This window comes from Wasmannia auropunctata, unplaced genomic scaffold, assembly GCF_000956235.1.
Source record: "Wasmannia auropunctata unplaced genomic scaffold, wasmannia.A_1.0 LD335976.1, whole genome shotgun sequence".
Taxonomy (NCBI): domain Eukaryota; kingdom Metazoa; phylum Arthropoda; class Insecta; order Hymenoptera; family Formicidae; genus Wasmannia; species Wasmannia auropunctata.
Genome location: NW_012026914.1, coordinates 211,685 through 227,286, shown reverse-complemented (window position 1 = coordinate 227,286; position 15,602 = coordinate 211,685). Strand labels below are relative to the sequence as shown.

General features: G+C 38.8%; 1 protein-coding gene and 1 long non-coding RNA gene across 2 annotated transcripts in view; one reads left to right on the top strand and one right to left on the bottom strand.

Moving 5' to 3' along the window:
* The first annotated feature begins 2,438 nt into the window (after positions 1-2,438).
* Positions 2,439-12,519, top strand: LOC105454685. Its single transcript, XR_975016.1, has 3 exons — positions 2,439-2,765; positions 5,091-5,167; positions 12,431-12,519. It is a non-coding gene; the product is annotated as an uncharacterized LOC105454685 (long non-coding RNA).
* LOC105454686 (dynein beta chain, ciliary-like) overlaps positions 7,920-15,602 on the bottom strand; it is a 27,838-nt gene continuing 20,155 nt past the window's right edge. Inside the window, exons 50-65 of the mRNA XM_011697496.1 lie at positions 15,297-15,484; positions 15,031-15,200; positions 14,523-14,743; positions 14,063-14,339; positions 13,708-13,983; positions 12,972-13,377; positions 12,240-12,556; positions 11,960-12,092; positions 11,499-11,780; positions 11,013-11,219; positions 10,336-10,669; positions 10,059-10,234; positions 9,514-9,624; positions 9,267-9,440; positions 8,871-9,019; positions 7,920-8,634 (exon numbers count right to left, since the gene is read on the bottom strand). Coding sequence (XP_011695798.1) covers positions 8,340-8,634; positions 8,871-9,019; positions 9,267-9,440; positions 9,514-9,624; positions 10,059-10,234; positions 10,336-10,669; positions 11,013-11,219; positions 11,499-11,780; positions 11,960-12,092; positions 12,240-12,556; positions 12,972-13,377; positions 13,708-13,983; positions 14,063-14,339; positions 14,523-14,743; positions 15,031-15,200; positions 15,297-15,484 — 3,716 coding nt within the window. The 3' untranslated portion in view covers positions 7,920-8,339. The remainder of the gene's footprint in view (positions 8,635-8,870; positions 9,020-9,266; positions 9,441-9,513; positions 9,625-10,058; positions 10,235-10,335; positions 10,670-11,012; positions 11,220-11,498; positions 11,781-11,959; positions 12,093-12,239; positions 12,557-12,971; positions 13,378-13,707; positions 13,984-14,062; positions 14,340-14,522; positions 14,744-15,030; positions 15,201-15,296; positions 15,485-15,602) is intronic.

Here is a 15,602-nt window from a genome sequence, read left to right as displayed (position 1 = left end):
TTATAGGATACTCGGAGCTCGGACCTACGCTCGGAGCTCGTCCGTTCGCTCTCCGCCGCGCCGCTCGCTCGGCCGCCTGCCTGCCTGTCCGCCTGCTCCCCCCTGCATCCCCCGCCTGTTCACCCTGGGTTCGCTAGCTCGCCTGTCTGGTCTTTCCCCAGGCTGCCTCGTTGCCGCGGCTCACACTGGCGCGCTTCTCGGTGGACCGCTCCGATTCACTCTCCTCGCATCGCTTTCGATTCACACGATCCGAACCGCGCGATTAGGCACCAATTAGAACAAATCTTCGGCTGCTTGTGTTCGCGATCGAGAACGCATATTTGATCTTATAATAACGCCTGCAGAGCGGCACGTACACATTTCTCGCCTTCCGTACTATTCACATTTAACTTTTTAAGTTTGTAATTCGTCGTGCAAATATGCATTTTTCAATACATTTTCGAATACAATGTAAAAAACGAAAATGTTCTTTACAAGCCAAATGGAGACGGGGAGTGAAGAAAAGGGGAGGAAAAGAAAGAGAACGTTGTTAGTTTAAAAGTCTGCAGGTTTCACGATCGGCCTTCTCAGAAGGGTGACCTAATTATCCTCTCGCGCGCGCGTCGCGCTTTTGAAATTTTTTAAAAATAAATAAATTGTCTTTTATCGTACAATCGTACTATCGGAATTGTTCGAAAAAACGATAGATGTCGGATCATCCGAGTGTAATATGCATCAGGTTTATCGTAAAACCTCGCACGGAACTTTGGCACTCTAGGTAGTTATTAGCCAATGAGAAACGGACCGTTCGTTGCGGTAGCGCGTCGCGTCTCTCTGGAGCTAGAAAATACTGCTCTCACGCAGCGGTTCTCTTTTTCTCTCGACTCACTCACGTTACATTATCGTTATTTCCGCGAAGGTAACAGCGCGAGAACCCTACGCCATTGACGATGCTCTTTATCTCACTGTTTCCGACGAGAGAGATGCTTCTCTCCTGCACGGAGAATCTCGAAGGAGACGAGCGCCGAGCGTATACCGTGCGCGGGGCTGCGCGAGGAGAGAGAAGCGGCCGACATATTATAGTACAAAATAATAATTCATAAATTATACGCGCCACGTCCGTTTAGTGCGGTGGCTCTCCGCGGCTTAAGTATACAGCTCACTGCACGCGAACGAGACGGGGACGAGACGGGGGCTGCAGAGAGTGGCAGACGAGAAGGGAGCGGGCGCGGCGGGACGGAATGGGGTGAGATGGGACGCATACGGGACGAAATGGGACGAAGGCTGGAAAATAGGCGCAAGAACTAATCTGCGTTCGAGCGGTAGATAGCAGTCAATCAGAGCCGCGAATCAATTGTATCGGAGCGCGGCGCGGCGCGGCGCGGCGCGGCGGTACGATAATCGGAGCGACACATCGACATGCAAGAGCAACGACTTACATGACGTGCGAGCGGCCGCGCGCGCGCACGGCGGCTTTCATCCCGTGTAACGCCGTAACCGGTAGCGTGCCCGTTGCCCATGTGTAATTTGCATTAATTATCTTCAAACCTCTCCGCACGCCGTTTGCCGTGAGCACACGATGAGGCTCCGAGATACGGAAAACGATGTATCGCGTATGCAAATAAAGAGGAGAGGAGATGAAATACGAGTCGAAATGCGAGATGCGTTTCGAGAGGCGAAAAGTGAAAACGCGGAACATCGAGATAGAGACGACAATGGAAATAATTTCCTGAAATATTGAATATTTTACGTTCCTGTCTCTGTATCGCCGCCGCGCGGTTTCCTTCGCAAGACTCTTGTAATATATTTACTATATACTAAAACTGTAATTATCTGGGATATTTTAACGATCGAGAGAATTATTATTCGAAAGATTTACTTGATTCCAAATATTCGAATAATCTAAATCTCAAACATCTATAAAGTAAACATTGAAAAATCGAGGCTGCGAATTCAAATCGGAGATTGTTTTAATTTGAATATGAGTTTACACGTAAGTAAATGGTTCAATATTTATAGTAGATCGTTTGTGATATATGTAATATGTAATAATTATCTAGCTATTATTTATTCACATATTGTCCTACACAGTAATATTCATCTTTTGTATAGTGAGATCAATGAGAAAAGAGAGATATGTTTTATGTTTCCCGATCTCGTGGATTAAATTTCAGTATTACGAGCATAAGTGCACGAGAAACCGCATGCCTCTTTCGCGTCGGGGCTCCGCGTTCTTACGTATATATAAAACGCGTTAAACTACGTGTCCGTCTGGATACACGTTAAGGACATAAACGTGTATCGATTATCGTTCCAACGTACATATACACGCGGTTCTTCGTCCCGCGATCGTCCATGTTGCTTCGAATGTTACGTACCTATCGTGCGCGCGTTACGTGCGCTCTATGGTAAGATGAAGAAGAAGCACAAAGGAGAAAGAGAGAGAAGAGGTTAACTCACCCGCGTGCTGTTGGTTGTGTAGTAGCGTCGAGTCGAGTTAGGTTGTGAGTGAGACGAGACGAGACGAGACGAGACGAGACGGGACGTGGCGAGGCGAGACGAGACGAGGCGAGGCGAGGCGACTCATCACGCTTGTTTTCCGCCTGCCCGCGATTAGCGAGAGTCATCCTGGGAGGCCCGTTCGTCTTTCGCACCTTTCGCGTATCCTTTCGAAACGGTTTCTTCGCACCTCCGCGTCAGCGAACAAGGCGCGGAAGGGGTGGGGAGGCGAACTTGGACGAGAAGGAAAATTTGCGAGCGACCGACAAGAACGGAAAAATCATTCGGTAAGTCAGCGCCCGCGGGCGGCACCGTTCGTGTATTTGTGCGAATTTTCGTTTCCTTTAAAGAAATATACATAAACGACGCGGTTTATTTCGTTTTGAGATACACATACAGCCGCACGCTTTACCCGTCCGATTTCGATTCTTTTAATTGTGTTTTAATAGTACTACTGCAAGGATGTAGTACATACGTACGCACTATTCGATGTAAAGTACCTAGCAATAACTTGAAATCGAGAAAAATCGACATTCTTCGTACTTGATCGTCACATTTCGTGTATATTCGGAAGAATCGGAAGCTAGTTTGAATATTGCCGGAGCAAAATACGCGGCGCGCGGGCGGCGAAAGTGATGCGTAGACTCCCTAGAATCTAGAATATATTCTAGGGAATCTAGTGGTGCGTGGGGGTGTGATAATGGTGTGGGAAAAGTGTTTATGTCGCGAGTTCGCGACAGTCGCGCGAGGCTTTGTTTACAAATATTTCAATCCAAATATAGTCGAGTGACGCGACAACACGCGTCAGCGATAGCCATTCAAGAAACGTATTCGCGTAAATATTTAGTGTTCGCGACGCTCCATGCTCCGACGAGACATGACAAAAGTGGAAATCGCGATTTCGCGCATTTACATTTTAAGTATATTAACCTCTATAGTCATATATGTATGTGCTCAAGGTGAGTTGATCTCGATGGACGTAAGTCATATCGAACAAATTTGAAAGTCGGCAACCTTTAATTCACAATGCGCATTTTATTGTTAGTACAATAAATGCATTGTAAAGTGCACCGATCTTGTATTTAATTTTATTTGGATAAGGAGAGTCGGACATTAGAATCACCTGTGATGACGAATCCTCCTTCGAAAGTTGTGTGTGACTTTCTTGCGATTAAAAGACAATCAAATGATGAAACAACTTTAGTTGAGAGATTAAAAGCAACATTCGCGTCGTTCTAATTGCTCTCTTTCAGGTCGACATTACGTCCATCCTTACGTTCGATTCGTCGTGCACGTGCGTTAATTGGCTGTCTACCGGCGAACTAATAACACTTCTTAAGGAAAAAGAAACGATTCGTCATGCCTTGAGAAATTTTTTGACACATGTAATATCGCTCGTAATAACGGAGTTCGTAATTAGAATAGCGCGTTACTTTCCATTCTTGATTGAAAGTGTAATTAATTATATATTAATATTCATGGATCCCATGCACGCTTCGTATATCTTTGTTTTACATATCGCTCAATCTTTATTTGATTCTGCGTTAAGCACGTTAATTACAACTGCTTAATATAATGAGCAAACTGCAATAAAATTAAATGACAGGCACGAGCAAAATAATTAGCGGTGAACACACATGCGACACAGAAACGCGTGCGCGAAACTTGTCTGTATATCCTTTTGTTGTACGTGTCCACATCCATAAATTACGAGTAACTGTTTAAAATTTATTTATTGTTTGGACGAATAACTGTTACATCCTTCAGATTCTTAACTCTGATATTTGTTCAACTATTTTGACGAGAGAATTTGCATTAAGCTAAAAATATCTTGTTTACACGTGAACGTTTCTGTTGTAACTATTTTTACTTGTATTTCTATTTTTTCAAATAATTATTGAGGTTATTTTAAACTATGTTATTTTATTTTATACTACTTGTTAGATTAGACTAGATTAGAACTTGCTTTCAACATTTATTAAATTACTAATTTTAAACTGAATTTTTACCTATAGGTATATATTTTTTAAATATATATTCATACTCATAGATTTTTGTAACATATTGGTTGTTCATAAAATAATAATCGTGATTATGAACATTGCTTAAGATACATCCTTGTTCTATTTCCATAACTTTAAAGAACGAGAAACAAAAATTATTACGTTGTTTCTTGTAAATAATACTCTACTAATTATACGTATTTCTCACTTAAGAAGCATGAATTTATTTTCATATTTCTTCCTTTTCGCAGTGCTTTTACATTAACATTCGTACTTGCATTCACACATTTATCTTTTAATTCTTTATTACATGCTATGTACTTAATTTCAACGTGATTTATTGTAGAAAGAAATTTATGTGAAAAATAAGAGATACACATCACGAATATCTACAAATTACCTACCATCTAAAACTAAAATGAGAAAAAAAAACGCGTTTTTTCAACTATAAAATTCAACGTGTGTTCTTTTAAATGATACGAAACGAATATCTCCCGAAAATGTTTAGGTATCAGTAGTAAAGCGTGATTTAATTGTTTATTATGTTTGTTAAAGGCAGCATAATGCAATAAACGGTTAAATAATGATACAATCGATTATGTTTTTCAGCGCCAATGATCGTCGGGTGTGACGTATAGCAATGTATAGGCATCGTTCCGACGGACACAGCCGACCGACGGAGGAACGTAAGTTACTTTGTTTTCACTTGTGCAGTAATTCTGCTGTTGTTCATAATTTGAATTTTGACGATATCTATGTTTATAAAAAAAAATTAAGTCTGTTTTATGCGTCATTATTTTATGCTTTTTAACGTAGATTATATTTTTGTGAATTATTTTTAATAATTTAGATAAGTTACATTAAAATCGGTTGATTAATACTTATTGAATTATTTTTTACCGCTGATTTTTGTAATATTTTCTATATATTATTACAAAACGAAAACGACACATTTTATTTGTCGTTTATCTTACAGTTACATATTTGCATATGCAAAGTTAAATTTCTTATAATCTTATGATACAAATTTCTATGGAAAAAGGCAATTATTGTGTACTAATGCGTAAAGATATCTTTCTACTGAATTACGCTTTTCTGACATATTGATATCGCTTCATGTCACAATACGCAAGTTTCTCATTATGTAAAACTTTCCGTGCTGTGACTTTAATTTTGATGGGTAGAATGGTCTTTATTTCGCTGGAAAGTTTCTATTTCACAACTTGATTAGTCTTTATTCTTGACTCCTTAATTACAAGCCGTATATTTATGGGCCCATCTTATTGCATGTAAATCCCATTTTAAATGATCTGTAATTTACGAATAAAATTCACAATATCTACAATTTTCTGTCTATTATTATATATGTCAAATCGTTGTGAATAATTGCGAAAAGATTCTTTACTAAATTTATACCAAATTTTTAATTTATATTATATTTTATTAATAATAACATATATATATATATATATATATACACATGTGTAACTAAATATTTTACCTGATTTTTTTATTTCTCAATTTTTTTCTCATTGTCTTTAAATTATAATTTTAAATCATATGCATTTATACATGGCAATTTAATAAAAATGTATTACAAGTAATATACATGTAGTTACTTAATCACCGCGGTTGATTATGATAATATCAACTTGCGATTATTTATTATCAGTTATTGATAATCAATGAATTTGGATGCTTTTATAGTTTGCTTATATATTCTGTTAAAAATGATATTTTTCTTTCTCAAGACTGAGGCATTATTATATTTCGAATTTAACAAAAATATTTATACTTTATGATATGTATAAGGCTATATGATTGCTTTGAATTTTATTGCGAAATCATAGATCATTTAAAGTTTAAAGTAGACTTAACGTTGGCGAGAAATGATGCATTCAAATGTATCCGAGTAACAATCGCGCGATGTTTGATTCGTTCGGCGCGACTCAAATGCGGTTTTTTCGAAGCCTCGTGTTCACTTTGCCTTCGCCGGTAGGTCCCCTATAAATACCAGAAACGCGCGTTTGCCCCGAAGGCGTTTTCGGCTGAAGAGTCCGAACAGAGCAACCGTAAAGGTCCTGGAACGTTAATTTATGGTCGACCGCCGCAATACTGGTAATCTAATTAGTTTAATGACCAAAAAATATTTCCCGAGTCTTTCTTAATCCGAGACAGGTAGCACCGACTCAGCGAACGCGTTCAATGTCAAAGCTTATCCGCGAAAGTATGTGCCTCGTGAAAGTTCTTTCGGCTTAATTTTAAACGGGCGACAAGGAAACTCAGTTTGATACGATTCATGTATCATTTCGACAGCTTGTTAACGACAATATTTTGCAATACGCCAGTAAAGAAAGTTTTTAACCCTAGAGTATTTTTTAGATAATTTTATCGAATGTTAATGACGATTCTGTTCTAGGAAAGTATCGCGGTATTTCAATATTTCAGCAAAGCATTCTTTCCAACTTTCATACTATATGTATACAGTGTGCTATTTCTGACAGTGTTCAAATTAAAAAAAAAAGAATATTAAAAATTATTGACACAAATTTTTAATTTAATAGCATTTTACATGATACTCGGTAATAATATTTTATTTTTAAATTTTACAAGTTGATTATATATAAACATTATAACTAAAGGTAGAAAAGTTTCTCACAGACAAATAAAGCTCTACGCTTTGAGCTTTGAAGCCATAAACCACGTAAATGCGTGGAGAATTCTAGGAAGATTGATGTAAAAGTGACGTATATAAATTTTGCTTATACTTATCACTAACAATTAATCGTTGGAATAAATAATAGATACGCCGTGGCGCGGCGCGGCGCGGCGCGGTGCAGCGTCGTTAGGCGGATACAGTTGAGCGGATCGTTTGAAAGAGCATACATACACGATCGTGAGTCAAGTGCGGTAACAATGTCGCGCGACAGTAAGGCCTCCCTTGATGCTTTACCGGTTGTTTCGTTATTGTCATTTAACCGGCTTACTCGCGCGGGTTGTTTCGCAAGGCGTTTTTGCTCGCGTGTCCGAAATTCCGCGCACCCTGCAACGTCGCGAAGACCGAGCGGCACGCGAAACCAGATGCGTCATCGCGAAACGGATAATTACGTCGCATTCGATAAAGGGTGACCACTTCCTCGAAACCTCCAATCATATTGTCGTCGCGTATCGTGGACTTGTCAAACCGACCGGCTGATGTAATACGCGCCACCACGAGAGTCGTCGTACGTGTCGGTGCGCGCGTAAAGAAAGCACCGGATGTGCGAGAGCACGTCCCCGACGTTCTTCCTACTGTCGTCGATACGCACTCGCCACGTTGTCACATTTTGTCGATCCTCTCAATTGGCGACTCCTTTTGGAGTAGCAGCGCACCTGCGAAGAGGCCTGCGAGCCGCGCGTCAAGTTCCTTCCGTTGCGAGCCGGCGCGGCGCGGCGTGCGACACACGAGCTACTTCCACTTGCAGGGACGCTTGAGACCGTTTTACTCTTTGGCAGCGCGATTACAAAGAGAACGCGTTACAATGGCGCCATATATGCCAATCGTGTTCAATTCATACCGAATACGCGTGTTATAATTATCACCGCTTCGACTCGCCCGCACAGAAGGAGAGATGGCCTGACGTAATTGCGAAGGCTATTAACGACCGGCCGGGAAACCGTGCGCACGTTGCGCGCGTGTTGCTATTACGACTCGCCGAGAGAGAGAGAGAGAGAGAGAGAGAGAGAGAGGCATAAAAAAAAGGTAAAAAAGAAACTATTACGAGAGCGCGAATAAATTGCGTGTGAAGGTGCGCCGTCGCTTCGCGCGTCGCTTCGGACGTCGTGAACGACGTGGACGTCGTCGTGAGGAGAGCTCAATTAAATCTGTAGGAGAATCGCGACGCCGGCTAAGGTCCACTTGGTCGGCTTGTCACGGGTCTTCAAATTGAACGTCCAGATGTACGTAGGGCCGCGCGTTCTCGTCCTGTAGATCGGACATTCGTACACGTTCTTCGTCTCCTGCTTGTCCTGCGTGATCGCCTTCACGAACACGACCGGCATCAGAAAGAGTAGCTCCTTCAGTCGCGAATCCGCGATGATACCGCTCGCGACCTCCCATCGCGCACCCTCCATGTATAAACCGTTGACGTAGGCGCCCTCGCGCGGCGGCACCCTAATCAGTAAAGCTCGTGTTATCGCCTTTATCTTCGCAGTTAACCCTTTGAGAGGACACATCGAATTTTCCCACGAAAATTTATTACATTAGCAACATATTGGCAACCTGTTGTTCCGATCACTTTTATATTACGTGAAAACAATTTACGTTTTTATATGTGATTTTGTACATTCGAAAAATGCCTGTCCCTAAAGGGTTAATTTCATGTCACCAAGTGCCGCCGAGTATCTTACGTAAGTTCCTCCTTCTGCTTTCTGGTTACGTCGCAATGCAGGCACATTTTGTCCAGGGGCCACTCGTTTTTACGAGCGGTTTGCTGCATGATGGCAGTAAGTAAGGACTGCGGATTGAAAAAACCACCCAGCCAGATCGACGATGGTAACTGCCGAAAGATGTGCACCGCGCAGAAATTAGATTGACCACAGTCGAAAGAAGGGAAGTCACATTTTAACGCAAAGTAAATGACAAACGTTTGCCAAGTCACTTTCTTCGATACTTGAAGCGTGACAAAATTTAAATTCTCTTTCCCACGCTTGCGAGCAAAATATATAACGCTGACTTAATCTAATTTCTTTTTGTAATATTTTATCTTCTCGCATATCGCGAATTGTCATTTTTCCTTTACTTACATTAAAATCTGCCGTCCAATTTGATAGTTCGGTAATTCGATTGAGCAGATCCGCGACCCAACTCGACAATCCGAGGGTGGAGGGATAGGCGCATTTGGTCCAGGATGGTGGCACAGAATCCATGAACAAGTGATTTTGCAGATCCTCCATATCCGCGCTAATCGTGAGCTCGCCCTAAAATGGATTTGAGATTAGATTTACCGCATTTTACAAATTCGGCAAATTTTCATCACGGTACTCTCTGCACCTTTAAACCAAGATCTAGTTCTTCCAGAGATCTTTTCAGTTCCTTGCACAGCACGTTCATGTGTTCGCATTCTTGGAGAGCAACTATTACGAAAGGAGTACGATCTTCCGTCTATAGGGAGAATCAAGTTGTCTATTGGTTATTTTATTTATTACCGTAAAAAATTAAGTTTAATGTCAACGTTGTGTCTTGTGATGATATAAAGATAAAGAAAACGGAATTAAAATTCGTGCGTTTAAAGTGGCAATAAACCAAGTCGAGGATATGAAACGTTACGACTGATATCACAAAGATCACAAACAGAATTATATACATGGGAATAATCGCGATATATTTCAATGATATATAATCGATAGATATAATTTCTTTGCGTAATTTTATAATAGTTTGAGTATGTAATTGTTAACAATTGCTGCTTAGGTTTGTTATTCGAAGAATATTTTAATATCATGCTTACTCCAAAAGTTCTTTTTCTCAGCTTTAAAATTTAGTAATTTAGATAATTTTCATAACGGTTATCTGAATATTTAATAATAGCCATTAACCTTGCTCATCAACTCTTGTATATCAAACTCTTCAGGAAGCTTGTCCAATGTATCCTCTATTATAGTTTTCACCTTGTCCTCTTTCGATAATATTCCGGCTGCGGCGTCGATGCTATCCCGTGGTTGCATCCCCCAGATTGTTTTAAATAAGTTCTCCGCTGTGCTTGTGAGAAATCCTGCATAAACAAGTTTGAGCGAAATTTGTTGCGTTTTAATGCGAATATCAATTAAGAAAAAATGACGGATTAACGATCAAACTATTATTGAGAAATTTTACCGATCTCCGCGTTCGGGTGAAGCCCGTACAGGATGGGGCTCTCCGGCGGCAAATAATCTTCCACATACCGATGATAGCCCGTGTAATCGGTACTGGGTGGCACCAGGAAACCCGGAGCTAAATATAATTCACCTTCAACCAACTCTGGTTGCAGGTACTCTAAGAGATATGTTCGACATAGTCTTCTGTCCCAATCGTCGGTTATATGACCGCCGTACATGATTTCGCCAAATAAATAGCGTAAATTTTCCCAAGGTATCTTAGTATTGCCCTCGAGATAATTCAACAGTACCGATGCACTGATGGTCAAGTCGCCGACATTGAAGGGATATAACTATGTATTAGGAATGTGTTAACAAGATATTAGGTATAATAGATAGTAATAAAAAACCGTGGAATGTAAATATTTATCGAGAGGCGCGATGATCTTGACATATGTGTATAACTTGACGTATGTTTTTATATAATCAAAATTTTCTATTTTCTTTGCTTTATCATTTTTACGTATATTAAATCGATATATTCAAATCAAATTTATGTTACAGTTGGAACTTTTAAAATTTCCTGTAAATTAATACGGCACATAAAAACGTAGAATTTTAATCGCAAATTATAGATTATCTGAAACAAGCTTAAAAACGTCAAATTGGCGAATTTGTAACATTTAAAATACTGACCCTATTCCATCCTTGTGCCCCGAATTTTCTACGCTCTGCCATTGCAGCGTGATAATAACATAGGGTGAAGAGAATAGTTTTGAACTCGGTCTCCTTCGCGCAAGATTCCAATGTATCCTGGCTAAAATTGTCCAAGGCTTTGTGAATGTTGGCGCGCATTCCCGTTGGTGGTTCGTTGGTGATTTTTATGGCTGATTCTAGTATACCCTTCCATTTTGATTGTACCAAAATAATATACAAAACGATTGGAAATGTTAGGCAAATGCTTTGGAAATGATTAAGAAAATTTTATAAAATCCTTGTAAGAGAAACGCTCTCGGAAAAGTGTAACACAGGCTCAGATTTATGTAATTTAGAATTTACGTAATAGTGTAAATTTTACATTTTTTTATTATTATTTTGAATAAATTATTAATATTGTAGAAAAAAAAATTGATCGCCTTTCGGACAATCTCATCTCGTGTATTTGGAAGGTTTTGCTTTTACTTGTGGTATTATTGACGTGTGAGGGTCTTGGTTTGGTTCTGCACTAATATAAAGTCGATAATCTTTGTGTGGTTCTTTCGAAAGTTGTTCTATCTTCTTTTCCAGATTTGGCAACCAGTTCTTCACTAGATGAATGTTCTGAAGTATAACCCAGTGGCCCTCGCGCGCTGAGACTTCTATCGTCTCCTCCGCGATAGGTTCTTGACCTTGTCCTAATGATATATTGTGAAAATTTTGCGCGTTGAATGTGAAGCCGAGCTGTTTACCGAGTTTCTCGACATCCTACATGAAATCATTATTCCATTTTTTTATTTGTCATTAATTGCGTCGGGATACATTTTGAAGAATGTTTAAAATTGTGTAAAGTTGCATCAGGCGACATTTAATCCACTCTATAAAACTGAGTACTTGAATATACAATTAATTAGTCAAATCTACATTTAAAGATGCAGAAAACGTACTTTTAATGGATCGACACCTGGAGACAAAATGAAAAATACCGGCGTGCTTGCATTCGTTTCTTCGTATGTTTTTTCAAAAAGTTGCATTCGAAACTGCATAAATTTTGATCCCAATTTCTCTTCCACAAAGTACCTATGTTTGTTAAAGGGTTAACAGTTAAAGAGATTAGAGGGGAATGAGAAAGTAAATCGAAAAGCTGGATATATTTCGTATTTATATTAATATAGCACCGGTATTTTCATTTAAAAAGATAATTTATTTAAAAATCTAGCAAATTACCGTATAGCGTAAACCATTCGATCTAGTCTCACGCATCTCAGTATGCAAAGTTTTTGAAAGGCCGTTTTATTTTTCCATTCCTGAGGGAATTTTTCTCTCTCAGGTGTTTCCGATTCGACGAATGTTCTCCATCTTTTCGCGGCTCCATCTATATCGCGGTCTAAATTGCGAAAATTTTCCATTCCGCTCAGATACTTGATGCCACCCCAGCTAACATTACTCAGAAAATCCACCGGACTCGTGAGATCCGGTATATAAGGGAATCGCAAGAGAAAATCCATTTCCAATTGATCTACCTCTTTCGTTTGCATCAGAATCTAAATCATAATATTTATTTAATACATCCATATTATGTATAACATAAATAATTGATAAATATATTGGATAACTCCATAAATAATTTTTTTTTCCTAGAATACGTATGTATACAGCTTCTTAATAAAGATTTGTAAAAACTAGAAATACAGAAAAATGATTTCAAAGCGTTAAAGTGATACATAATATAAAGATAATTTAAGAGATTGGGCCAGAGAAATTATTTAGAAAAAAATATAATCAAAAAGATACACAAGATATGTATATATTATATTCATGAGAAAAATTAACGCAGCAAGTGTTTTCCGTATCGTAATTATGTGCTTTCGCAAAAGAAACAGGATAAGCACCTTTTTCTAAATAATCTTCTAAATAATTCCGTTGTCTATTTATATTATTTTTAAGGTTGTTTAGTACCTGAAGAGTTAGCTGGCATAAAAATATGAGCTTGTCACTCTCGAACAGTCCTCTACTGGTATATGTAAAAATCAAATACGTAACGCTATCGATCAAATTGGCGACGCGTTTACCGAGGGCGTCTACTGGCTCCGCAAATTTAATGGCATTTTGAAAGACCGTGTTGAATGCCTTGAGAGAAAACTGATACAACATGTTGATCTTGTTGAGATCGTTAAGGATGAAGTAGAGGAGGCTGGCTCTGGACGCTACCGGCCGGTAGGACTCTCGCGCCTCGTCTATCTTTGCGGCAGTCATCTTCGCCTCGATTGCCTTTGCCTCGATCTCACTGGCGGTCTTCTTCGTAGTTTCGAGATTCTCCACAAGAGCGACGTCACTCAGAATATCGGGACCCGCCGTCGCCAATCTTAATGATAAAAGTAAGTTTATGTAAAAATGTTTAATCAAAAGATCCATTTATTCTTTCCATTTCTTCCTTCGTGCTAGACTAATAAAACGAATGAAACAAGCAAACCAACTTTTTTATCAAGTTGAATTGCGAATAAGACAATTCAAATAAATTAAACAGTGCAGAATGATTGTGTTATTGAATTAAGAATGATTTGATTCTTGAACAAGATGATATTTCTTTAGAAAACCGATCGGAATAGTGAAGAAGAAACTTTTTTTTACGTTATCTCTATCTTTCTAACGCATGCTCGTTTCTTTTTTTTTTTTTTTTTTTTTTATTACATACCTATGCAACAGATCATCTTCCAACACTTTTAGCGTGATCTTGAACGTGTTCTGTTGAGTCGTGAGCTCGGCTTTGCTCGACTCCAACTCCGGACGCTCCGCTTTCACGACGGCACCTAATAGCTGCTCCTCCAAACCGTCTTTCGTAACCGTAAAATTGATGAGTGTAGTCTGAGCTTGCATCTCCGGCTTATAGTGAGGATTCGCTAGTTTTGTTTGTAAGATCAGACGAAAGCGTGGGTCATAATCCACTTCTTTGTCTCCCACCTTGATGGCCCTTTGTTAGCGTCGATTTTATTACAAGATCAATTTGGTCGAGTAGTTTTTACTGACGAGAGAAATGAATGCCAACGTACCTTCCCTTCTTTATTAAAACCTGGCCGAGGATTGGCTCTAGAACGGCATCGACCATTTCCGTGATACTTTCTAGCAGTACTATATCTCCATTAGCAATAGCGTGTTCGATTTTGTCGAGATAATTCTTTTGAGTTAAACGTAGCACTACCAAATTCTCCCCGTATTTATTCTTGATCCATTTGATCCCTTGTAATTGCGGATCAATTATTAGTGGCCATCTGGACGAATTTGTGAGTATCGTGGCATTTTCCGAAGACATTCTGTCCGTAGGTAAACCTATGTAAGGATACATTTAGTTGTTAATTAAAAATCAATCGAAAAGATTTAGTCGGATTTTCTTTTGTTTCTTTTATTCGCGGGAAATCGATTTGTTGATCATATTCGTACTCTACTGTGGAATATTCTATATCTAGGAATCGATATTATGCTTATTATGATAGAGATTTTCGCGCTTTTTACCTTCATTATTCCACTGAGCAATTTTTGCATCGTCAGTCATTAAAGACAATGGATCTAGGTCTGGCGTGTATGGTATTGGCACTTGCAGATTATTGAGAAACGGTAACCAGTATAAATTGATAAGATCCATTCTATATTTCTTCGTAAAACATCCCATATAAGAAATGAATGCCGTGACAAACAATACATTGCCCGGTAAAGTAATTCCAGATTTTTTTAACCTGTTTGGCCGTATCATAATTTGCGTTTAGGAACTCGTACAACATGTATCATTGATATTATCTCCAAGTTACGACATTAAAATAAAATTAATTGAATAAACATAAGTAGATTCGAATAAATTACATAATTAATACCTATGGACCAATGAAATCAATTATTATGGAAAGGGCATGCGTCATAAATTTTTATAATTAAATTGATGTTTGTTTAATTGAGCGTTGCTTTCGTTTATTCAAATAATTTTCTTTCCTAATTTACAGTTTTGTATAAAAACAAAGCTACGTACAGTTGTACAGTCTCAGCCCAACGAATATTCTCGGATGCCAGCCCGTTTATCAATCGATTTGCTAGATCTATAGTGAACGCAGTCGCATCCGCTTCGTCTTGACATCTTTGTTTCTCAGCTAAAGCTACGTTCATTTTTTCGCCCAGAACATCCAATACTTTTTGAAGCTCCTGTGCGCGCAAAAAACATCATTTTATTTTGATAAAGAAAAACGCAGAAAAATGGAAAAAAGAGACAAAGATTAGTCATTGCTGAAGCGAGCTTACCGCTAAACGGCTCCTCAAAGAATTCAATTTTTCCATAGCAACTTTGAATTCGACATTTGCCTGAATGAGCGCTGCTCTCAAAGGTTTTACATTCTCATTGATGTAATGAAACACCATGATATTTTTCACCCAGCTGCAAAGTCCCGCTGCCGCTTGCGATTTTGAATATATAACATCCGGATCAAAATCTAATCATATGCGTATTATTTTAACATACTTTTTATCAAACATATTACACATATAGTTTTTATACATACTTATATACAGAAGATATATTTACCACATTTTAATTGACAAAATATTTGC